This window comes from Lynx canadensis, chromosome B2 (genome assembly GCF_007474595.2).
Source record: "Lynx canadensis isolate LIC74 chromosome B2, mLynCan4.pri.v2, whole genome shotgun sequence".
NCBI lineage: Eukaryota > Metazoa > Chordata > Mammalia > Carnivora > Felidae > Lynx > Lynx canadensis.
This window is the reverse complement of record NC_044307.1, coordinates 11,339,081-11,365,242: the sequence shown is the minus strand read 5'-3', so window position 1 is coordinate 11,365,242 and position 26,162 is coordinate 11,339,081. Positions and strand designations below refer to the sequence as shown.

The 26,162-nt window shown below is 42.6% G+C and overlaps 1 protein-coding gene across 7 annotated transcripts in view; it reads right to left on the bottom strand.

The window, feature by feature from the left end:
- Positions 1 to 26,162, bottom strand: part of KIF13A (kinesin family member 13A) — a 215,914-nt gene that overhangs the window by 91,742 nt on the left and 98,010 nt on the right. For all 7 annotated transcript variants that reach the window (XM_030314776.1, XM_030314778.1, XM_030314777.1 and 4 more), the window contains exon 4: positions 14,517 to 14,577. In XM_030314776.1, coding sequence (XP_030170636.1) covers positions 14,517 to 14,577 — 61 coding nt within the window. The remainder of the gene's footprint in view (positions 1 to 14,516; positions 14,578 to 26,162) is intronic.

The window sequence follows — 26,162 nt, the reverse complement described above, 5'->3', positions numbered from 1 at the left end:
TCTCTAGGGGGGAAAAAAACTTAAAAAAAAAAAGGATAAATTGGTTTTGCCTATGTCGAAATTATTACAAATACTGAAGAGGATATAAATTAACCTTTTAAAGTTGGGTACTTTTATTATTTATGCAACTAAGAAGAAGACAGTTTTTATCACCTGCTCTGTTTGCATTGCACTTGGTGTTTCACATCATTGAATCCTTGCAGTACCCAGCACCAGAGGGTATGGATTGTGATCTGAATGGAGGCTGGGGCTCGGAAAGGGGGATCATTTGCCCAAGATCACACCGCCAGTGAGCGGCAGGGCCCGGGTCTATCTGCACTGACTCCTGAACGTTAAGGCAGATGCTTAGCCATCATCAGTGACTCACGTTGCAGGACAACTAGGAATCTGATACTCCCACCTCTGGTCTCCTTGGCTTTGTTTGGATTTTTCTCACCAACTCTAGAACTCACCACACCGCGCTATTTTTTTCCATTTTTCTCTACCCCTGGGTGGTGAAAACGGCTGCTCTTGCGTCTTGGAAGAGTCCTTGGCACACAGTAGGCACTTTTATTTCCCAAGTTATTCCTCTGTTGACATAGCTGTCCTCAGACTAAAGTGTATTTAATTGGAGGCCCCTTTCCTCATTAGTGAGGACTGACACATCAAAATATTATTTGCTGAACTTAAAAAGAAATGTTCAATTGCATTCGAGTTTATACTTTGATCAAAGTATGGCTGTTTTTGAAATTCTAATGAGCCCCTAAAGACTACAGTACCCTTGGTTAAATAAGGCACTGGGGACAGACATGAATAGATGTGTTAACATAATATGTATACTAATTGGACAATTTTGATAAAAATTACAGATTATACTTTTCCTGGCACCCATATAGTAGCCTCCTGGACATTAAAACAAAATATACGTGACAGAAAAAAACAAACTAGTCTCTCTGATTTGTACTAAATATGTGCATATGCTTTTCAAAAAGTCAAGTTTTCTCAGACATTTAGTTATGCTTGACAGACGGAATATAATTCAGATTTAACATATTTAATAAAGTTTTAGTTATAAGTAGGAAAGGAAAAACTTCTGGGGAATACAAAATGGAATATGAAAAAGTAGAAAACAATTATACTGTGTTTCTGGAAAGAGTTCATCTCTTTTCCATCCTTAAATAACCATCTTGAAGCAGAATTTGTAAAAGGATAAATACAAAGAACTATTGTTATGTTCATGTATTTTTACAATTTTAAGCAAGACTGGATTCTAGAGAGACTGGAATACATTTTGTCACTATGGCTTCATGTCTTAAGGGAAATTTATTCTTCTTTACGACAGGAAATAATGAAGACTTTCCCACCTCCACAAAGTTACATCAACATTACTATTTTTTTAATAGCTGCTTAGCTTCCCATTGTATGTTTAACTGATGCAATCAGTTCCCCACTATGGATATTTAGATTATTTCCTTTTTCTTACGTATTTATCTTCGAGCACTTTTCTATTGACTTTACCAGGCAAAACTCCAAAAAATCTAATTACTGAGTCCTCTAGCAATGCACCCTCAACAACATAGCTATTATCATTCTTCTTGGTTTTGACAAAACTAAAATTTTCCTTTCCTTTGTTTATTGCTCACTTTGTACGCATTCTTTAGTAAATTGATTACTTGGGTTGTATGTTTCTTTTTATAAATCAATTGGTTTAGTCATTGATTTTCTTACTTAAAAATGCTCATCATGTATCAAGGGTATTAACCTTTGGTCTACTCTGTGTTGTAAATATTGTTTCCTAATCTGTCATTTACTTTTTAATCTCATGTTGGTTTTTGTCATACAAAAGCTTTTGGTTGTTCATATCCAAATCTTTCACCTTTTCCTTTGTAATTTTTCTTATGGTATATGTTATGCTTTTATGCTTCCAAAATCCTTTTGTTTTATTATTACCCCAAATTATATAGGGATTTACCTAGATTTTCTTCTAGTTCTGTTATTTTTGTTTTTTACAGTTTTATTTTCAAACCTGAACTCTGCCCCTTACCAGCTGTGTGACCTTGAGCAAGTTCTAGGTTTCTACATTAGTAAATCAGGAACAATGACTGCTACCTTACTGGGTTGCTGGTATGATTTAATGAGGCAAGAAAGGTAAAGCATATACCATAGGGCCTGGCTCGTGTAAGTATAGAATATATTTTAGTTAATATCCATTGTTATCATCATTCCTTAAATCTTTAATCAACTATAATTAATTTTGGTAGAGAGAAGGAGGTAAACATCTAATTATTTTTCCTTAAAATAGTTCCTTCATTGGGATGAGCCTGGGTGGCTCAATGGGTTAAGCATCTGGCTCTTGATTTCAGCTCAGGTCATGATCTCAAGGTTTGTGAGATCAAACTCAGCATCAGGCTCCATGCTGACAGCACAGAGCCTGTTTGGGATTCCCTATCTGCCCTTCCTCCACTCACACTCACTCACATGCTCTCTCTCAAAATAAATAAACTTAAAAAAAAAAAATAGTTCCGGGGCGCCTAGGTGGCTCAGTCGGTTAAGTGTTTAACTTCAGCTCAGGTCATGATCTCACAGCTTGTGAGCTCGAGCCCCATGTCGGGGTCTGTGCTGACAGCTCAGAGCCTGGAGCCCACCTTGGATTCTGTGTCTCCCTCTCTCTCTGCCCCCCACCCCCTGCTCACACTCTGTCTCTCTCTCTCTCTCTCTCAAAATAAATAAACATTAAAAACAACTAAAAAAAAAATTAGTTCCTTCATCTTTTCAACCATTCTGTGAGGTAATTCAATTTCAAAGATAAAAGAAAAGATACTTATTCTTTGAAAAAAATTTTAAAGGAATCATGTATTGCATTTCTCTAGCAATGGAGAACTTTTTTAATGTTTATTTATTTTTGAGATAGAGAAAGCGTGAGTGGGGGAGGGGCAGAGAGAGGAGACAGAGGATTCGAAGCGGGCTCTGTGCAGACAGCAGTGAGCCAGATGTGGGGCTCAAACTCGCGAATCGCGAGACCATGCCCTGAGTCGAAGTTGGACGCTCAACCAACTGAGCCACCCAGGCACCCCTCTAGCAATAGAGAATATTTTTAAATATTTCACTGACCAAATATAATGGTGGGGCACTCTCACACATGAAAGAGAGTGAGAGATCGAGCAAGTATATGATAGTGGGGTATTATGTTTTATTTGTGTTGGTGTGTGTGTATGTATTTGTGTGTTGGGTGTACATGGGATTGTATGCGTGTTGGGTGTATGTGTACGTGTGTGTGTTGGGGGTGTGTGTGGCATGTGTTTTGGTGTATGGGGGTATATATATGTGTGTATATGTGTTGGGGGTACATGTATGTCTATGCTGAGGGTATGTGTGTGTCGGTGTGTATGTGTGTTATGTTGGGGCATCATGAGGAGAGGAAGAAAAAACAACATTATTTGGGGCAGGATATGCCAACCTAATACTGTCCAGTGGAGGAAAAATATTTACTATTGTTTCATAACATTATCTCGGAAGGGTACAGGGGGTAAAAACCAACATAATAAAACCTATCAATAAAACTGCAAATAGATAACATACTCCATAGAGTTCCCCTCGTTTTTCTACTCTGGTGCCTTGTTAGCTGTATGACTCCCTGGCTGGGGTTATATTTAATCAATTCTTTGGCTTGGTAACTTTCAGGGCATTACTGGTATGATAAGAAACAACTATAAAAAGACCAGACTGTCAATCAAAGCCTTAAAATGCACTGTGGACTCTTTATACAGCCTCCTGTCCTCCTCAACATAACTGGCTCCCCATGAGACACAAAGGAGGACTATACTTCACTCTGTGATACAGAGAAAACATTAAATATCAAAGAGCCTTATATGGTCTGTTAAGGAGAGTTTGGTTGATCCAAAAGACTGAAGGTTTCCTGCTTTGTTCATTTCTATTTTTTAAACCCAGCAGTCCTCTTTTGCAGCACAGCAGAAAAAAAACAACAAACAACAACAACAACTTGCCAACGGCTTGTTGAAGCTCACTTTGCAAAAAAATGGGGCTGTTTATGTTGGATGGTGGGAATCAGGGAATCCATAAAAGATGCAGTATCTTCACCTAAATGTTTGCTGACCATCGCTCGCCCGCAAAGAGAACAAAGCGAAGCGTTGTATGTCTAGGGGAATGCACAACAGCCCATAAGGGAAAGTTCAGAAGTCCTTGGCAAGCAGGAAGATCTGAGTATTTGTTTCTATCCCAGACAAGCCAAGCAAAGCCACAACACTGTCAAACCCAAGAGGTTTGTGGCTTTTCAGCAGCACCGATGCCAAAGAGGAAGTGCCCTTCTCTAGACACAGCCCCACGTGTCTACGGCAGGGAATCCACAGGACAAACCTAACCTCATTTGTTAATAACCATGACCAAAAAGACACCAATTTCCTCTGTGGGGTTTATGCTTAAAACCACCTACGGCCGTATGGACAAGTCTTAAAACACAGGCATGCCCAAAGCAATCTGCAACATAATTTCACAGTCGCAGAGAGGGCTCCTGTATGGAATTTCCGCAACCAAGGTTAGACACCTGACCCAACCAACCCTACATCACATATATAATACAGATCTTTGAAAAGTGAATACCCTGAGTCCCCACGCTTGCGCATAATCTGTCCCTACTGGGGATCGCAGCAAGGATTCAAAGCTATTCCGTGTGTGCACTGAGAACTGAGCAAGCAAGGTCATTCTCTCTCTATAGCAGGATGCTGATAGCAAAGCACAGAAGACCAACTAGGGACCAAAGAGAAAATGCACGTACCAATCATATGCCCAACACCTGACTACCAAAGAGGTAGTTACAGAGGCGTATGTTCTAAGAAAAGGGAGAACAAAACAGGAGGGCATAATCCCTGTCTTATTTACAACCCGCATTAAGCAAGGTAGTCTCACGTAGATCATGGCTGAATAAAACAGTAAGTGTGGCAATACGCAGCTAGACATGACATATGCATGGAATATTTTTCGTTTTTCTTTAAAAAAATTTTTTTTAATGTTTATTTTTGAAAGAGAGACAGAGCATGAGCAGGGGAGGGGCAGAGAGAGAGGGAGACACAGAATCCGAAGCAGGCTCCAGGCTCAGAGCTGTCAGCACAGAGCCCGACGCGGGGCTCGAACTCACAGACAGTGAGATCATGACCTGAGCCGAAGTCGGACGCTCAATTGACTGAGCCACCCAGGCGCCCCATATTTCTCATTTCTCGAAAGTGGGAACATAGAAGAGCATTCAAGATTTCAACACAATCCACACTTTTGTCAGTTTATACAGAGTCTCCTGTTTTCTTTCTTGTCTCTTTTCTCTCTGGAGTGAGAGTGGAAAAAAATGTCTGAACTCAGTATTTGTGACATGGAGCTCGCGGGCCTGCTCATTTGTGAGCGTGTTTCCCCATCTCCAAGCAGGGCTGATGGCCACTGAGATTCTGAGGAGCGTGGGTCTGGCAGGGGGCCCAGTTCCAAATGAGAGCACCTGGGTCCTACAAGACCAAAGGGGTCCCCCCACCAACTCTGCAATGGCAAGGAATGCCCAGCCCGGACCAGGCTTCAGCAAATCCCTCTCCCAAACAGCACAGCTCAGAAACTGTCCCATGTAGTGAAGTTAAGCCTGGTTTAAGTTAAATGACCAAAAACTACAGAGTTCAGACAAAATTAAAAAAAAAAAAAAAGGAGGCTTTAAGGATTGACCTGGTGACACTAGATTTAAGTTTTAATCCAGAGGAACTGGGCCATGAGGGTGCAGGGAGAGCACGGGGCCATTTTTCATCATGGTGTCCAAGGGCTATCAGACTTGCAGTGCCTGGGAGTTCTGCTTGCAGCATGGCACAGGGTGACTCACCCAGAAGGACATTTCCACCCCAGCAACGGTGCTGGGACGAGTCATGAGCTGGCAGTGGGCCTCGGCTGCTTTTTTGTTGGCAGATAAGGTGGCTGACTCACCCAAGGGGATGGTCAGGCATCGGTGCCCAGGATGGAAGGAGAAACTAAGCCACCTTGTGCATGAGGACAGTCTGACAGAGAATGTATTTTGAGTTATTCTGTAGGGTGTTTTCACATAAACCATCTACTGAGAAAGAAAGCGTTCCTCATTTCTGTCTGATATATTCTCTCTGGTACAGGAGTAGGCCTGACCCCAAATCCCTCCTGGACTGTGGGGAGCACAATATTGACAGCACGTGAGGGGAGATTAAAATAAAGCCCAAACCAAACATAAGCATTCGGGACTCCAGAGAACGTCTGACAGGAGGGAGAACACTATTAGAATTATTCCTGGCCGGGTTCCAAGCCAGAGGACTGCAACGTGATTTCCGCATACAGCCACTTTCGGGGGATGTCAGAGAAGAGAGGATCGCCTGGAATTACAGGAGAATCCATAAGAACCTTCACATGTAATTGTCACTGACTCAAATCTATCTTTGCAATTGCTTTTCAGCTCTCTCACAGGTAGGAGGACCTCCAAGAACCTCAGTTTTCTCATCTGTAAAACAGGGACAGTAATAGTTTCAACACGATTGACTACATGACAATTAAATGACCCACCGCAGGTAGAGGGCTGGGCACAGTGCTGGGAACCTAGCGCTCAGAAGTGTACTGTCTATTGTGATTATTATCCACCTCCCTAAATAGCCTGCACTATGTTAAATGATGTCTCTGGGTACAAGTAAGGAATAGACAGGGATGAAGAAAGGAAAGCCTGTTAGAAGGTGGGGCTGGGTGGGATTGAAGAATAGTAGAGAGGGGCGCCTGGGTGGCTCCGTCGGTTAAGCGTCCGACTTCGGCTCAGGTCATGATCTCACGGTTTGTGAGTTCGAGCCCGCATGGGGCTCTGTGCTGACAGCTCAGAGCCCGGAGTCTGCTTCGGATTCTGTGTCTCCCCCTGTCTCTCTGCTCCTCCCCCACTTGTGCTCTGTCTCTGTCTCTCAAAAATAAATAAATAAATGTAAAAAAATTTTTTTAAAAAAGGAGGAATAGAGGGGCACCTAGCTGGCTCAGCTGGTAGAGCGTGTGACTCTTTATCTCAGGGGCATGAGTTCAAGCCCCACATTGGGAGAGAACCTACTTTAAAAAAAAATAGGGGGCGCCTGGGTGGCTCAATCATTTAACCACCCGACCTCAGATCAGGTCATGATCTCACAGTTCATGGGTTCAAGCCCCGTGTTGGGCTCTGTGCTGACAGCTCAGAGCCTAGGCCTGCTTCAGATTCTGTGTCTCTTCCTTTCTCTGCACCTCCTCTATTAACACTCTATCTCTGTTTCTCAAGAATAAATAAACACTAACAATACAGGAGTACAGGTAAGAGAAAAATACACACACATGCACACACAAACACATTTACACACCCACACCAGACACTCACACACATGTATACACATACATATATTCAAATATACACACAACATACACACTCGTACAAACACACAAATGCACACTCACACACTCTCTCTTTTTAAAAAATCTAACAATATTTGTTTAGTTCATTTATTTCAGAAAGGTTTTTCTCTACCGGTAAGGCTGGCCTACCCAAGAGAAAAGTCAAGGCCCCTGTGACCTCACGGGGTTCAGGAAACACTGTGTGCAATGCAGGGACATGAACTGAAACAGTTCCAGTGTGGGCACTTGGCACACTTTACCAAACACAAATACAACCCCACCATGAGTAAACTTCAAAGTCAACATTAAAGATTCTTGTGATAAAAAAAAAAAAAAAAAAGTTTCTCTTAACTGACCTGCACTTACCCAGCTTTCTGAATTAACTGACATTCTGTTCCATCTGTAAAACAGTACAGAGGCATGCCCCCTCTACCCTAAACCACCCCAGCTGCTAGGCTGTGCTCAGGACCCCTGCCAGCTGAGCTATGTTCTCACAAAGGGTCAGCTGTGTCTGCTCCTAAACTGGTTTATGTCATTGTACTTCTCTGTAGTTACATAATTTTATTAACAAATGTAAAAAGAGAGTTGCTGATTCTAAGAAAGCTAAGTTGGGCACTTAAGGGAGCAACTTCATGAGGGCTAGTCACCAAAAGAATTGTCAAATGAGGTACGGGTAAGACAATTTGCAAAGGGCCATAAAAGAAAAAAGAAAAATCTAGAAGAACTCTGCATTCAGACTGTTTCCTACGTGTCTTTGAAGATGGCATGCATCATTTATAATGACTCTCTACTTTACCAAACTTTTCAAAGAATCGACCACTACTGCTTCTCACAACTACAGGGAAAATGTCTACGGTTTTGATAAACCTAATAGCCAACAATTACTGAGTATGTATATTGTGCAAGGTACTTGCTGAGTGCTTCTTGTGTGCTTGAATAGTGAAAGAATGAACCAACTCAGCACACTGAAACAAGTATTTTTGGAACTTTGCTAAAATATTGGTTCTATTTCGGCTACTGCTGGCTTTTAGAATGTAAATTGTTTTGTCTCGTCCCTGTTCTTGCTTCAGTTGAACAGTGTGAAAGAGAAATCATTTCTACCTCTGAGCACATAGAATGTCCCATACCATGGGAACAGAATCCAACACAGCGGCTTGCCCCACAGCCGAGCTCACGGCTCAGATGCTCACAGCACAAAGCTACGCTAGCAGAACAAGCATCAGACACAGAACCTTTCTCCTGAACTGCAGGGTGTTAACAGTGCCTGAAAACACACGGCCACAGCAAGTTGGAGCAACATGCCATATGGTGACGATTGTTATATAACTTCTAAGTCAATAGTTTAGAGGCTCTGGGCCAGGAAATGCTCATGTCCACATTGATCCCAGATAGGCCACCACCAGACTGGTTTTTATTTTTATTTTTTAAGGATTTTTTTAAGTTAATTAGTTAATTAATTTATTTATTTTCAGAGAGAGAAAGAGAGAGAGCACACACAGGAGGGGCAGAGAGAGAGGAAGAAAGAGAATCCCAAGCAGGGTCCACACTGTCAGCACAGAGCCCGATGCAGAGCTCGAATTCACGAACGATGAGATTATGACCTGAGTTGAAACCAAGAATGACGTTTAACTGACTGAGCCAACCAGGCACCTCAAAGACTTTATTTATTTGTTTGTTTGTTTGTTTATTTAATGTTTTATTTATTTTTGAGACAGAGAGAGACACAGCATGAGCAGGGGAGGGGCAGAGAGAGAGGGAGGCACAGAATATGAAGCAGGATCCAGGCTCCGAGCTGTCAGCGCAGATCCCAACACGGGGCTCGAACCCACAAGCTGTGAGATCATGACCTGAGCTGAAGTCAGACGCTCAACCGACTGAGCCACCCAGGCACCCCTCAAAGATTTTATTTTTTAAGTAATCTCTACACCCAACGTGGGGCTCGAACTTACAACCCCTAGATCAACAGTTGAATGCTGTACCGACTGACCCAGCCAGGTGCCCCTCACCAGACTGGTTTTTATTTCTGGCATGAAGATTTATAGAAAAATAGGTCTGTGAAAAATATTCCCTCACTAGGAAGAAAACTGAAATCAAGGGGACTGGCAGTCACTGTTATTTACCAACATGGTACATTTTAGGCAGTGACGAAACATGGATGGATTCATTGTCGAGGCCTTAATTACAAACAGTAGTGATTTAAACATTTACAAAGGCTGATTACCTGTCAGTATTCACTACAATAACTTTATAGTCCTAAATGTGGTTTTATGTCTATGTGCATGTACATATAGGTGAAGAGTAGAGGAAGGTAAGAGTTTATGTAGAAATATACCAAGCTTTGGGGGCCTGATTCTGCAGATATACTTCTGTTTTGTTTTGCTTTTTTCTTAGTTCTGGCACAAGGGTGTTTGCTTTAAAGACTCAGAATAATCTGCCACACAAGCATTATTATGCCTACCTACCCCCAAAAGTTATAATAAATAATACAGTTAAAATGTAAAACGTCTCAAAGCCTGATTCAATGCAATGCAAACCGCTTAACAAACGAGTCTTTGACTTGCCTCTGAAAAGTCCACTGGGACAGCTGTGTGACCAGCACAAAATGTCTGATTCATGTTTTATCAGAGAGCTAGAGGGGATCTGAGATCACCCTGGGCCCTATCTCCTCCTTCCCCAGATGAGGAAACAGATCCCCCAAGATGAGCGGCTTGTGGCAAAACCAGGTCTGGTCAACCCCAGTACAACGCATTTTCTTTCCACAGGGCTGATGCTATTATCCTCACGACTTCCACCATGTGACCACGATAAAGACCATAAATATTAAGTGAGCTTCTCCTATGTGCCAAGCACTGGCTTCAGTACTTTCTACAAACAGGTCATTTGGTCCTCAAATCAGCCCTATGAGATGGGAATGATTATTGTCCTCATTTAACATGACTGCAGTGAGATTCAGTGGCTCACCGGGCCTTATAGGTCGAAGGCGGTGAGGCCAGGATTGGAACCTGGGCAGTCTGGGGGGACAGGAGCCCACATTCTTCCTTCTAGCACTGCAATAGCTGGCTGCCATGGCCATTAGACACACTACATACTTGTGCATTTCTACGCCGCAAAGCCTGAGAGTGAAGGATGTTGCTGTCACTTTTAACAAATAGTAAAACAGAACAATCTGACATACCACATGAGACTTAACGCCCCTGCCTCTGGTCGTTCTCTCAAACCCAGTGCTTTTGGTCTTTTCCTCTCTCCCTCCCCTCCTCCTCACTCCTCCTCCCCTCCTCCCCTCTCCTCAACCTAAGTTCTGAGAGCTGCCTTGAGAGCTCTCAGTCAGTATCAATGATGCCATTATTCACTGAGCCTGACAAATAGGTCGGTTTCAGGAAATCTGTGCTTCCCTTTCTGCATTTCCTCTATTTCTCATCAGAGAATCAATGCCTTCTATCTTAATGTTTCTATTCACAATTAAGAAGGAATTGTGAATTCTTTTTTAATGAAGAGAAAGGAAATCAAGTTAGTACGAAACCCATCAACTAATCTACCAGTAATGGGCAAATTATGAGTACAAACAAATCTGAGAACAGTTGGCAAGAATTTTACTTTTTGCTAAGGTGGTCACTGTATTTGTACAATAATACCACCATCCAAAGAACAAGAGAATGTCTCTCTGAATTTTGTAAACAGACATTGCTCTGTGAGCCGAGAGAATCCATTCAATGGAACCCGCTATTTGATGTGATCATGCAGACCAGAAATGGTAAACTTTAGACTATCAGTATGTTTAAAAATCATTCTTATCTTTTTAAACATTTCTGAACATACTAATTTGTAATGCGGAGCTCCAGAAATCTTTAGTTTCACATTTGAATTTTATCATCTGTACTGAATAAAATTATTTCCCATTTAAAAAAAAAGTTTGTCCTATATTCAGGGATATGAGTGATATATTGCAGAAGACTAGAATGGTCTATTGGGCAATAAGAGCGGATGTAATTCTAGAAGATAGGACAAAGAAAGACTGCCTCCCTTAAGGATTATTTTAACCATGTCACCCCAATAGTCCCTGTTTTTTGGGGTTTTTTTACTCTATCAGTCTAAACCAATAATCAGTCTAAACTAAACTCAGTTTAATTTTCTATTATTTGGCCTCAGTCAGCAAGTACAAATAGGTCTCGCACTGCTTCCCCCCACGACACACCTTCTGTTAAGACAAGTGCTTACACTGTGCTCACTCCAACTTCTCCGTCTTCAGTCACGGAAAAGCCAAATGAGGTGTCACTGATGGGCACCTTCCACTGGTCAGTGCATTGAGTTACAACAACATATGAGACGCATATTGTCGCCATGTTTCCCATTTTATAGAAAAGAAACTGTGGCTCAGAGATTAAAGAAGAGAGCCAAGGCAGCGGTCCTAAGACTTAAACTCAGGTCTGACTTTGAAGTCCCTGTGCCCTCCTTGACGCCATGTTGCTTCTCTTATCTAGAAACCCTCTATGCTGGCTTTTGCTACACCTATGGACCTTCACTTTCCTGCCCAGTTTTGGTCCTTTCTCCCCTAAGATGCCTTCCCAGGCAACTGTTCAGCCCTTCCAGATTTTGCCCTTCCTTGAGTTTTCCATACCACTTAAAATGTGTGAAACAGTTAACTAAATATTCTCTCCAAATGTTTACTGTTGTTATGCAGTCCTTTGCTTTCCACCTAACTTTTTGATTCTCCAGGGCTTCCGAGGCTGCACACACAGTAAGGATTTCATGAACACTTGAGGAACTGAGACCTTCCGGCTCCCTGGGTTATATAAGAGGAACCACAGCACTGGGCTGGGGACACAGAATTGGTGGTGGGGAGTCATGGAGAAGAAGGGGAGGAAGGTAGACAGAGGCTATGGAATAAAGGACCCTAAATGTAGTTCAAGGAGTATAGATTTTATCTGTAAGTTGTGAGGAGTCCTTGAAGGTATCTGAGAATTCCAAGGGAAGAGTTCTAAGTCAGGAAGATATATCTGGCTGTATCTTTTTTTTTTTTTAAATACAATTTATTGTCAAACTGGCTTACATATAACACCCAGTACTTATCCCAACAGGTGCCCTCCTCAATGCCCATCACCCACTTTCCCCTCTCCCCCACCTCCCATCCACCCTCAGTTTGTTCTCTGTATTTAAGAGTCTCTTGTGGCTTGCCTCTCTCCCTCTCTGTTTGTAACTATTTTCCCCCTCCCCCTCCCCCATGGTCTTCTGTTAAGTTTCTCAAGATCCACATGAGTGAAAACGTGTATCTGTCCTCTGACTTATTTCCCTCAGCATAAGACCCTCCAGTTCTATCCATGTTGCTGCAAATGGCAGGATCTCATTCTTTCTCATTTATCTGCCTATATCTTAAATAACATCGACTGAACAAAGTTTGGACTTTTTATAGCCACAGCATTTGTCCTCATGTTTCTGTTATAGTGGAAATGCATTACTTCGGTAGTTTATTTAAATCCAAAAGCACACACACACACACACACACACACACACACACACACACACACACATCACTGTGCTAATACTCAAGGCAGACTATTTTAGACTCAGCAGAATTTGTCTAAAGTCCTAATGGGCCAATAAAAAAAACAAATTAATTACAAGCAACATTCAGAAGTGATTATTCACTTTAATAGAATACATTTGCTACAGGTGTAGGAATGATGTTTGAAAAGAAAGGCAAATTTACCCACTGGGAGCAACCGAAGAAATTTTCCTAGTTCCAGACTGTTCACTTTTGAAAAAATTATATGGCAAATAATTTCTCAACAAGTTTGCTATATGTGGTGAGGAAAAGGCTATCACTAGGGGCACCTGGATGGCCCAGTCCATTGAGCATCCAACTTTGGCTCAGGTCATGATCTCATGGTTTGTGAGTTTGAGCCCCGCATTGGGCCCCAGCTTGGAGCCTGAAGCCTGCTTGAGATTCTGTGTCTCCCTCTCTCTCTGCCCCTCCCTGACTCATACCTTGTCTCTCTCTCTCAAAAATAAATTAATGTTAAAAAAAAAAAAAAAGTAAACGATAAAGGGACACCTAGGTGGCTCAGTCAGTTAAGTGTATGACAGGACTCTTGGTTTCAGCTCAAGTCATGCTCTTACGTTTTGTGGGTTTGAGCCCCGCATTGGGCTTTGTGCTGATAGCATGGGGCCTGCTTGGGATTCTCTGTCTCTCTCTCTCTACACCCCTTACCTCTCAAAATAAATAAACATTAAAAAAAAAGTAAATGAGAAAGTCATTCAGCTGATGGTCCTATAAGTAGAGATGAGGAGAACACAGTCATTAAGACTAAATAAAGAAATGAGGACATAATCAAAAGAGTAGGAATCAGGGGCTCTTGGGTGGCTCAGTCGGTCAAGTGTCTGACTCTTGATTTCAGCTCAGGTCATGATCTCATGGCTCATGAGTTTGAGTTCTACACTGGACTCTGAGCTGATAGGTTGGAGCCTGCTTGGGATTCTCTCTCCCTGTCTCTGCCCCTCCCCTGTTTACAATCTCTCTCTCTCTCTCTCTCTCTCTCAAAAATAAATAAATAAACATTGTTAAAAAATTAAAAATTAGTAGTCATCTATGTTCGATGGACTAGGAATGAAATGCCTCAAGGAAAGAACATAGCAAAATGTGAGGCTGGGAGGCCATGTTTCCCTGAGGAACGTGGAGTTCATATCACCAATGACTGTAAGAACACTCAGGACGTGAGCGGGTCCTGGAAACCAACAGCATCTCTGCTTTCCTTGTATTGGTGGAGAGATGAATTCCCACAGTGCTGGCGACGAGGAAAGACACAGCACATTAAACCTCTTCTTCACGTGATCATCACAACAGCTAGCATCTCTGGCTTGAGGTGGTTCCCCATTATTTCTAACTGATGGAACACCTCTGAAGATACTAACATCCTTCACAGGTGAAAAACCCGAGGCTTAAAAAACAAAACAAAACACACCCATGACTTCTTAGCAAGTTAGTGGCAGAGTCCGATCCTGAAATAAACCTTGTTGACTTCAAAGCCCACATGCTGGAATTGGAAAGAATGAGTGTGAATTTTACGGGAAAAACAGAATTCCAGAGGAAAGAAAACAGACGAAGAGTCCTGAGACCCAAAAATCAAGTGAAGAGAGAGTCAACTTACCAGCATATTTTGTAGTGTTAGATTCATCCATGGACCAAAAGCAATAATCGAAGGCAAATACCTGAAGGAAAGAAGAAAATATTAAAGATTAGTAAACTTCTAGGAGTATATCAAACTGCAAAAAAGAATTCACAATGAAGAAGAGGATCCCTATTACTGTCTGATGAAGAGAATAAACACTATAGGTTTAATGCTTTATTAATCCTAAAGTTTCTTTTGGACTACACTGATGGTTATCTTACTGGATTAGAGTCCATTGCATATGAATAGGCTATTCATATGCAGAATATCCAGAATGCAAACAGCCAGATATCTTAACAAAAAAAAAAAAAAAAATTGACAATACATTTAGTAAGAAAAAAACAATGACTTCTCACCCAAGTCCACAGTTTCTGCATCTGCTAAAGCCATTGGCTAGATTCCCATGGCTTCTCAAGTGATCAACTTGCATTGGAACCACTTCCTTCCAGCTTTCCATGATGCCACCATGTGTAGCTAAAGCTCCAAACTCCCCACATTTCCACCTTGGACTCTGTTCCCTGTTTCAGCATGCCATCTTGGGCCAAGTCTTGCTAACAAACCGATAACTCACTCTTGGGTGCATTTCTGTAGAGTTACCAAATGACTACTATGTATCGGGAAAGGCTGATGCTTCTCCCATTTGGAATCTCATCCAATCACAACTTCCATGCATATAACCATCACTCGTGTTCCAGCTGTCATTAGCAGATGCACAGGGCAATGTTCCCCGAAGCATGATCCAAAAACAGTAATTTTAGGAGATATTCCATGAAAAAACAATTAAATTGTGTTGGAAATTTCACACTATTTGAGATCCTCAATGCAATTCTCAATATTAAAGGCTCTGAAAAGTTATCCAGCAAAGAAACCCATTTAATTGCTTAACTTTATTTCTCCAATTAATTTTAGTGAAGAGACCCTTTCTTAAGTAATGCCTATGAGCATGCCTTGACACTATTGTTTCTCAGCATACCCCCTTAGCAAACTCTGGCGCAGAGGACCCAGTAGCCACTTTTCTGGGCTCCTGGCTACAGCTTTTTCCCCCCCTGCAGTCCAAACAGCAATTTACAGACCTCCCACAGACAGGAACCCTTTAATGCTTAATCATTTCCTAGGGATTGTAAGCACTGAACAAGCAGAACCCAAACTCTGTGAGCTGGCATTGAGACTGTCTGCAAAGAGGCATTTCCAGTCCATGCCCCCTAACTTCCTTATGCTTCTGCTGAACTTGTCTATACCTTGGAATCAGTAGGAACAATTCCACCCCTGTCCTTGTTCTCCTCTTCATTTACACCCTTCAAAATGCTTCTTCTTCTTCTTTTTCGTTTTTTTTTTTTTTTTTTTTTTTGAGAGAGAGAACGTGTGAAGGAGAGGTAGGGAAAGAGAGGGAGAAGAGACAAGAGAGAGAGAGAGAGAGAGACAGAATCTCAAGCAGGCCCATGCTCAGTGCAGAGCCCAACTCAGGGCTCAATCCCATGACCCTGGGATCATGACCTGAGCTGAAAGAGTTGGACACTCAAGCACGCAGTTGCCCCCAAAATGCTTTGTATTTCTTAAGGCCCAATTCAATACATTTTTCTTCCAGGAAATATTTATTGTTTAAATCCAAAAGAATTATCTCTCCTCTCTGAAATCTTACAATGCTGTTTAATCCGGTTTCTCACAACTCTGATTCCACTGATCTGTTTTTCATTAATCATGTATATGATCCTTGCATACGGTTTATCTCCACTGGTCGACTAAGTTCCTTGAAGGCAGGAACCATACCCAATTCACACTTGTATCCTAGAGTTTTCACAGCGGTTATTTGTAATAATTTACTGAGTGATTAATGATACCGAGACCTTGCAAGAAAGCAGGTACTTTCTAAATCGTAAAAAGATAAGTTATGCTCTGAGAGTTTCAGTACTACATACACTTTCGTGCTTTTACAACCGATTCAGGCATATACAATGCACAACACTCACACCATCAATCTCAAATCCAAATTCAATTCTGTTACTTATACACACTATTCATTCTGGCCTTACAGTAACCAAGGTTAAAATGAACACTAGTTTCAGCCAACAGAGTGTGGGATATTTACTACATTCGAGGGCTCTTCCAATGACTTGAGAGACCACACAGGAGAAAACCAGTTAATCTTCCTGCCTCTGGGCAGGACTGAACTTCAACACTTCTCCTGAGACATGATGATCTGTCTTGTTTTTAAACATTTCTAGAAAAGGAGGTTCCATAACCTCCCTTTAATGGCATCTTATAACACTTAACTTCCATTTTCAGGACATTTTTCCCTTCCTTTTGACCTAAGTCAACTCTCCTTACTTTAAATGGCCAACAGAGGCTGTTTTCCAATTTTGATGTATCCTCGTTATTTTCCTCTAGAGTCTCAATGAATTCCTCTTAGTAGCTGCTCTAATACAGGGAAACAATCATTTATTCCGCATATGTTGATTTTTTGTACCCAAACTTATTTTTAACCATTTGCTACTCTGCATATGGGACAAGAAGGCTAGGGAAGTGTAATGCGACTTGACATAAAATGAAATCTACCCAGGGGCGCCTGGGGGGGCTCAGTTGGTTAAGTATCTGACTTCGGCTCAGGTCATGATCTCGAGGTCAGTGAGTTCCAGCCCCGCGTCGGGTTCTGTGCTGACAGTTCAGAGCCTGGAGCCTGTTTCGGATTTTGTCTCCCCCTCTCTCTGCCCCTCCCCAGCTCACACTCTGCTCTCTCAAAAATGAATATACACTCAAAAAAAATTTTTTTAAATTAAATCCACCCCAAATTTGAGGGTCTACCTCTCAGTAACATCCCAAATTCTGTGCCAACTTCCATTTCTAGCGGTTAATAAAGTTGGTTTTGCTCACAAAGAGGAAGATAAAAAAAAATTTTCATTTTAACCATTTGCCTTCTAAAATTCAAACCCTGCAGAGGAGGTTTAAAAGGAAGCAAACAAACAACAGCAAAAACCTGCAGAGGAGAAAAGGCCCATGATAGTACTGGTGGATGTGACTGTTCTTTGCTGGCCAAAAATAATAGAATTCCCTCATCTAAATTAGGTCTCGAATTTCAAAACCTTGGATGACAGACATTTAGAATGGCCATCCCCCATCCAGTCATGGAGTACAGGTTATTATTTTAGCAAATATTTACCATTAAGGGGGCGCCTGGGTGGCTCAGTCGGTTAAGCGTCCGACTTCGGCTCAGGTCATGATCTCGCGGTTCGTGGGTTCGAGCCCCGCGTCGGGTTCTGTGCTGACAGCTCGGAGCCTGGAGCCTGCTTCAGACTCAGTGTCTCCCTCTCTCTCTGACCCTCCCCCGTTCATGCTCTGTCTCTCTCTGTCTCAAAAATAAATAAACATTAAAAAAAATTTTTTTTTAAAAGAAAGTTGACACCCAGGGGTGCCTGGGGTTAAGTGTCCGACCTCGGTTCAGGTCATGATCTCCGGGTTCGTGAGTTCAAGCCCCATGTCGGGCTCTGTGCTGACAGCTCAGAGTCTGGAGCCTGCTTCAGATTCTGTGTCTCCCATTCTCTCTCTGCCCCTCCCCTGCTCACACTCTGTCTCTCTCTCCTTCAAAAATAAACATTTAAAAAGTTTTTTAAAAAAGAAAATTGACGCCTAGACACCTGAAGGATTTCCCTAAAGCTCAAAGCAAGTGGACAGAAAAATTCTTGTTATAATTTTTTTCTTTAAAGCAGGCTACAAGCAATCATCCCTTCTATGAACTTCTACAGCACTTAGTAGATCCCACGGCACTAGTTCACACGTGGTCCTATTTTATGACTCAGATCTTCTGTGTGGGTCTTACTGCCACTTGAAACCATGAGCTCCTTGTGGACAGGGACTATGTCTCATGAACCTCTCACCACCTGGGTCAGGATCTCATCCAGAGTGGCCATTCTAGAGAGTATTTTTTCAGTAAATACACATAATACCAGAAGCAGGAGTTGGAATGCAGACACAAACACAGAAGAGATGTGAGAACCAGTAAGAGTAAGCAGAAGTTCAACAGCAAGATATATTTTTGGATATTTTATTACTTTCATATGCATGTTTTTGAGGTTAAAAATGGTTAAAAATACAATATGGTCCCGAGATGAGCACCAGGGTCCCCTTTGACACCATTATGCTGTGGCTCAGGTGGATAACAGGTATGGCCACATCATGTATACTTTATAGTTTGTACAGAGATTAGACCAATTATTTGTTGCTAAAACAATTATTTCTTATGACTGTTACGAAAACAGTTTCAAGGATGTTCAAACTAATTTGTTTTATGTAGCCCAAAAATTTCCCTTGTTACCTTCTTAATCCTATAAATAAACTATTCACAAACTATTAGCCTTCTTTTCATGGCCAGATTTAATTATAATTTCATCACAAAAGGTTTGTAACAAAAGGGGACATGATTTCCTTTGGTCCTTTTGATTTTCCAATACAAAATCTACTGACATTTCAGGGCATCTTAGTGGTACAGTTGGTTAAGCATTCGATTTCGGCTCAGGTCATGATCTCCGGGTTCATGAATTCAAGCCCCATGTCGGGCTCTGTGCTGACAGCTCAGAGCCTGGAGCCTGCTTCGGATTCTGTGTCTCCCTCTCTCTCTATCCTACCCTGCTCACTCTCTCTCTGCCTCTCTCAAAAATAAGTAAACATTAAAAAACAAAACAAAATCTACTGACATTTCAAAAGAGATATCAAAACCATCTTCTTGAGAGCTATTTCTTGAAAACTGACCATTTCAAATTAAAAAGAAAATCATGTTTTTCAAAGCCACCACAATATATTTGAGAAATATGTTACTTAAGACTTTGAATTCCTTTCAATAAAATTCCCAAATGCTTATACAGGAGTGCTGATTCATAGGGGCACATGTACCCCTATGTTTATAGCAGCGCTTTCAACAATAGCCAAATTATGGAAAGAGCCTACATGTCTATCAACTGATGAATGGATAAAGAAGATGTGGTTTATATACACAATGGAATACTACTTGGCAATGAGAAAGAATAAAATCATACCATTTGCAGCAACGTGGATGGAACTGGAGGGTATTATGCTAAATGAAATAAGTCAACCAGAGAAAGACAGATATCATATGTTTTCACTCATATGTGGATCTTGAGAAACTTAACAGAAGACCATGGGGGAGGGGAAGGGGAAAAAAATAGTTACACACAGAGATGGAGGGAGGCAAACCCTCCATCTCTCTTAAATACAGAGAACAATCTGAGGGTTGATGGGGGTTGGTAGAGGGAAAAGTGGGTGACAGGCATAGAGGAGGGCACTTGTTGGGATGAGCACTGGGTGATGTATGTAAGTGATGAACCATGGAATCTACCCCCAAAACCAAGAGCACACTGTATACACTGTATGTTAGCCAATTTGACAATAAATTATGTTAAACAAAAATAAAATGAAATAAAATTCCCGAATGCTTATTTCCTCTATTCATCACGAAGGCCCTAGCATGGTAACTGCGGTGTGGGGGTGGGGGACTTCTCGATGCATACAACTGACTAAAACGATAAATCAAATTTGGAAACCAAGGGTAAATTTCTGGTCTTGTCAACGCCAACCCACATGGTGAGCATTTTTTGTGAAAGCACCCACACCTTCCAAGAGCCTTCAATCTGATAAAGAGCCAAGAGGACAGATGCTGTCCAGTTGTTTCCAACCCTGAAAGCCATTGTCTTTGTTGTTTCCAAGAAAACTTTACTCTACCTTCTCAGAATCCCACTCCTTCCTCCTCCTTTGCAACTTGTAAAACTCATACTGGCATTTAATTCCCTGCAGCTTGCTGTTCACATCTGTTCCACCTTCATTGCTCTCTTAAAAATGTTAGCTTTGCATCTTTGTGAACCACTGAACATCTAGTAAAGTTACGACAAGCTGCTTTTAATAAGGCAAATGTGCTGAGTGGTATATATTCCGAGGCAAAGGAGTTCCAGGATACAGGCACAGGATGCAACACAGTCAAACTCCAGTCCTACCTAAAAGTTCTAGCTCTGATGGCATTTCAGCAAAATTCAATTTTTAAAAATGCAAGAATCTTCTGTGTCCTTGAAGAACCAGAAGGCATCAGCGTCCTAAGAAACATGATCTGTCATCATTTTCCTGACCCATGGAAACCAAACACGCAGGTCCATGCAAAGCAACTACCTTCCGTTCCTCCTTGGTGTGGATTCACCGAGAAGTTCTCCAACTGCATGATGTTTGATTCCCACAGCAATCACAAATACCTATTTGCCACCCCTCTCAATTTCAGGTACTACAGGGAACTCAATTATGTATTAGGCATGTTGTTTGTCCTCTGGTTGCAAACAGTCTGGATAAAAATAACAAAACAAAACAATTATCCTTGGGACAAAAGGGACATTTTTTTCCCAAAATTACTTAAAATACATTCTTTTACACTTATTTATTTTTGAGAGGGGGGGATGAACAAACTGGGGAGGGGCAGAGAGAGGGAGAGAGAGAATCCCAAACACGCTCTGCACTGTCAGCACAGAGCCTGACACAGGGCTCGATCCCATAAAACGTGATTTCATGACCTGAGTGAAAATCAAGAGTTGGATGCTTAACCAACTGAGGCACCCAGGCGCCCCCAAAATCATTTTTACCTCTTACAGCCCCTTCTTCAGGCAGAAAGTGAGGAACCCCAACTTATCTCAAGATAATTGTACATAAACAAATATTTCTAAACATATAGATCAGATTTCTGACACAATGAGGAAAGCCCACTCTGTTTCAATTTCTCCAAATTACAATCTTTCAGGGGCACCTGGGTGGCTCAGTGGGTTAAGTGTCTGACTTCAGCTCAGGTCATGATCTCATGGTTTGTGGGTTCGGGTCCCACATCGGGCTCTGTGCTGACAGCTTGGAGCCTGGAGCCTGCTTCGGATTCTGTGTCTTCCTCTCTCTCTGGCCCTTCCCCACTCACACTCTGTCTCTGTCTCTCAAAAAATGAATAAAACGTTAAAAAAATTTTTTTTAATCTTTCAATGACATCTCAAATGTTACTTCTTTATAAAACTCTTAAGGATACTCATTGCTGTGAATTTCTTATCTGTGTGTGGGGGTGGTGGTAATATGTGTGTGATAGAGATTCCCTTTGTTCTGCTAAATTACTAATTCTTAGAGGCCAAGACTTTGGTTTTCCTAATGTTTTTCTTGTCCATAATTCCACCAAACAAACAAACAAAAAATCTGAGAATTTGCTCTGTAAAGCAACTTCTTGGTAAAGTACCTTTTAATTAAATGGTCTTGTACATCTGTTTTCATGTAGATGGCTGCTTAAAATGGCACACACTGACTGGTTACTGTGACCCTAGGAGACACCACAGTGGTCCCTTGTCAAAGCCTCTGTTTTCATTCAACTGTGGAAGTAACAGGACTAGGGTCACCCTACAGACATTAGTTGAGCAAACACCCCTAGTCATCTATTGTGTCCAGAGTTACCCAGATCTTCAGCTCTGAGAGTTTCCACCCATGACCAAGGAATCCTCTGGGCATATTAAGCACAGTGGGAAGTCCACAGGCAAAAGGAGGAAAAGAGAATGGAGACCTGTGAGGGAATCCCTCCTTCAGCAGCTATCTTCCTCTCCTCACCTCTGCCCGGTGATCTACAACACGTTCTTCAAGTCCTGTCCAAAGGTCACCTCCTCCAGTGTTTCCTCACCCTCCTTCCTCTGTGCTGGCTTAGTGAAAAGCTGTACCTCTCTAATACATCCTCTACCTATATAAGTGCATATTTTACATTCAATTAGGATTGTGAGGATTTAAGCAAATACCTACCAATACGATGCCTGGTGTAAAACAGTGACTCTCTATCGGCAGCTCTGTTACCAGTATTAATGGCATCTACGAGCCGGCTTCTCTCCCCAGATGGTAGCCCTACCGCTTGTGGAGTGTTTAGTATTTACCATGCACAGTCCGGTGTTCCACAGTCTCATTGAGCCGCGACCTCCCCTGAGCCAGGGGCTGTGCGGATTCATTTCCTTATTTCCTACAGGTACAGATGTAGTAGATGGTGTGATAGCTCGATTCGCTTAATCAAATTAAGAAAGCAAAGTGAAAAGGCAACAAAGATCCCCAACGGCCATCAGCGGAAGAGTTGCTATAGTTTCTTGAGTTCTGTTAACAAAAGCATCAATGCAAAGCACACTACTTGCTACCTCCCAAATCCAGAATCTAAAGGGCTTCCCTTGGGGGAAAAGAACACTCCATGCGGACGAGCTTTCCTTTGCACGAAGAAGTGTGTTTCCCTCCTCTCTTTGCACAATCAATCCACTGTTCACATCTGCAGCCCCAGCTGCCATTAACAGTCTGTTGTGGCAACTACCTAACTTTGAAACTGCGCCTGAGATCTCTTCACAAACCCCCATTTCTCTAGCTTTAGAAGTACTGGCTTGCCAATGTTCAATTTTGTCAAGTTCAAAGACCCCAGTTAACCTGAAAGACAAGTGCCAAATCTGTTCGCATTTCACCACACCGTTATGAGAACTGAGTCAGACCTCTCCCCAAATTAAAGCCCTAGACAGTTCGGGTCATGTCGGAATCTTCCTTTTAGTGTCAAGTTTTGACACTCTTCCCCTTCATTTCTTTCTCCTAAGTCAGAGATGTGAAGAGTCATAAAAAAAAAAGAGTTAGATGTCGTTCATCTTGAAGAAGCTGGCCTGAAGCGGAAAGGAAAGTTGGTCATTGAAGCCTGTCTGATGCCCAGAACCATCTCCAACCGCTGTTTGCAAAAGCGGCTTTGCCAGCACCCACTCAAGCCCTGCATGAGAGCATATCTGCTCCTGTGCATCAAGAAGTACCATGATGGTCACCCCTATTACTGGTGACTTCTACCAGCAGACACTACTTTCCCATTAAAATGCTGTCGAGTAACGGTTCCCTTTTTGCAGAGATTAATCATTTTCTTTATCTATGCCTAGATGTGCACACCAGACGACGTCTTGAGTCACACAGTCAATATTGCCTGACTGACTGGGAAGATGTCAAAGCCAGATTTTGCATAAAGACTCAACGCAAGCCAGCAGCGTCTGCTGTGCACCAACGGGCTGATGAGGCAATGCCCCTGGTCTCGGGGAATTCACGCTCTGTCGTAGGAAACGGCTAAGCTGTGGGCAAGTGCCACTCTACACCACTGAATTTCTATGGGTGCGCGGAGAAGCGGCTCGTCAAAGAACTGGCCTGTCTTTGTCGTAAGCATCTGCTGAGCCGGTCAGGACAGAAACAAGAGCCCCCCACTTGTAAAGCCCTCACTCTCTAATAGAGGGAAGTAACCAAGAGAAGGAAAGAGCGTGAGCTCTAGAAGGCGGTGCAGACATAGGAAGATCGAACAGTGACCTGGTGGGGCTGGGGGTGGAGGAGCGAGCCTCCAGAAATGTTTCTAGAGAAGGTAAAGCTTGGGCTGAAGTTTGACAAATGATCATGAAGAAGACAAATAGGAAAGGAGCTCCAGGGAAAGGGGGAACCTGGCAAGCAACAGAAGAAAAGGAAGCAAGGGCCACTGGAGTTGTTTGCAAGAGTAGTGGGCAGGGGAAGGAGGAGGGGAGAACTGGGGGGGGGGGGGGGGGCGGGGCAGACCACGGGACACTTCATGCTCCTTACTGAGAAGCTCGCGGGCGGATGACAGGGCTTCGTTCTTACTCTGAATGATCACCGGGGCAACTGTGTGGAAGATGGACCAAATGGGTGTAAGACGAGCAACAAAGAGGTCAATTAGCAAAGCGTTATGAAGAAGGTAAAAGTTTTTAATTATCAGCCTCGGCACAGATGGAGGGAAGCTGTAGTGAAAAATCACTTTTTTTTTTTTTGCTCAGAAACCCATACCTTATTTATTCTAGAAATAGCATCTTTCCTTTGGACAATTGTGCTAACTCCCACACCAGCCACGTGGTTCCCGGGAGCTACCGCCATGTTCTTATGTGGCATGCAAAATCATTTATTCAAGGGCCCCTGGGTGGCCCAGCCAGTTGAGTGCCTGACTCTTGATTTTGGCTTAGGTCCTGATCTCATGGTCACGGGATCAAGTCCCGCATTGGGCTCCACACAGAGCATGGAGCCTGCTTGAAATTCTCTTTCTCTTTCTCTCTTTCTCTCTCTCTCTCTCTCCCCCCACTACCCCTCACGCACACTCTGTCAAATCAAATCAAATCAAATCATATATTCCACGTACGATTACTCAAGGAAGAAGGCAGGAAGAGCCCCCGTGTGCACGGGGGACACTTAGTCCAGAATCTCTTGGCCATAGTTAACTGGCCCTAAAGTGGATGTCTTTGGGAGTTTTGGATTTGAAATTAGGGAAGCCAAACAAGTCTCTCTCAAATGACCGATGCTATAAAAATCTGGGACATGTTGAGGCCATGCTTCTAACCACAGGAACTAAAGAAGCAGGCACAGCTGGAAAGCAGTGAGAGACAGAAAGGAAGGGACCCACATGGGAACAGGCACAGGAGATGGGGAAATCAGGAGAGGCGACTGCCATCTGAACCCCAGCCACCTCCTGTCCTTGTAAAGGATGCCCCAAAGTCATTCGTATAACTTTATCTTGCGCTCCCTCCAGTTTGAGTTCCAGTCACTTTCAGCAGACAGACTCCCAGCTACTATTGGAAGAAAATAAATGTGAGAGATGTTAAAGGAAGAAGTCATTGGGCTGGGTCGCCCTGGAATACAGGACTGAAGGTAGCGTGTGAATTTCAACAGCCTGCGGGAAAAGGCACCGAAAGTGAAAACATCCAGAGTTCCAATAAATTTGAAAGCGGGAATGAGCTCTCCCAAGTCCCAGACCGATATTATAACAGGGTGGAGACCTTCCCGTTTTATACCACAAACATACAAATTAGTGGTGTGTGAGCAATGCAGTACTAACTGAATTCCAACTCGTTCTGATACTCCATTCTTTTCATGTTTAAGCCCTTTATCATTCAGTTCTAAAATCTGCCTCACTGGTTGTGAGGGGCAGGGGTGAGGGTGTCACAAATATACAACCTGTGTTTTTTTTTTCCTCCTGGTTCTTTCATGCTCTGATTGCTTCACCCCCCCAAAAAACAAAAAAACAAAAAACTAGCCACCGGGATAACTTCACCAACAGCATATTCACAAGGTGATTTGGGTGTTTTCAAACACAAGAATATTTCTTCATCAACAAAAACAGGCCAGAAGATAAGCTGCAAATATCTGTGTATGTGCTGCATGGTGTCTAATAAATGACAGCTGTTGCTCACTAAAACCAAAAAAAAAAAAAAAAAAAAAAAACAAATAAAACTCAGATTGAATTTGAGTCACCGAGGCACCACCTGCCATGAGCGATCTCTGGAACTGGTTTAGACCCGACCAGTATCTCGTCTCCTTTGCCGATCACCCCTGCGGGACCGGGCGTGGTGGTCCAGCACAGAGAAGCTGGGTGGACCCTGAGTCCCCAGGTCAGCAGAGATGGGAAACCCAAGGTACTCCAGGGATCGTAAACAGATTACACTGGGAAGGCTGGCAGAGAGTTCACTCTCCCAGAGGTAGGGGAGGTGGGAGAGATTCCTGAGAGTCTGCCTGGGTCCAGTAGGTTTTGGAGATGGATTGATGCCAAAAGCAAGAGAGATGGGGTCTGTAGTCCATGAA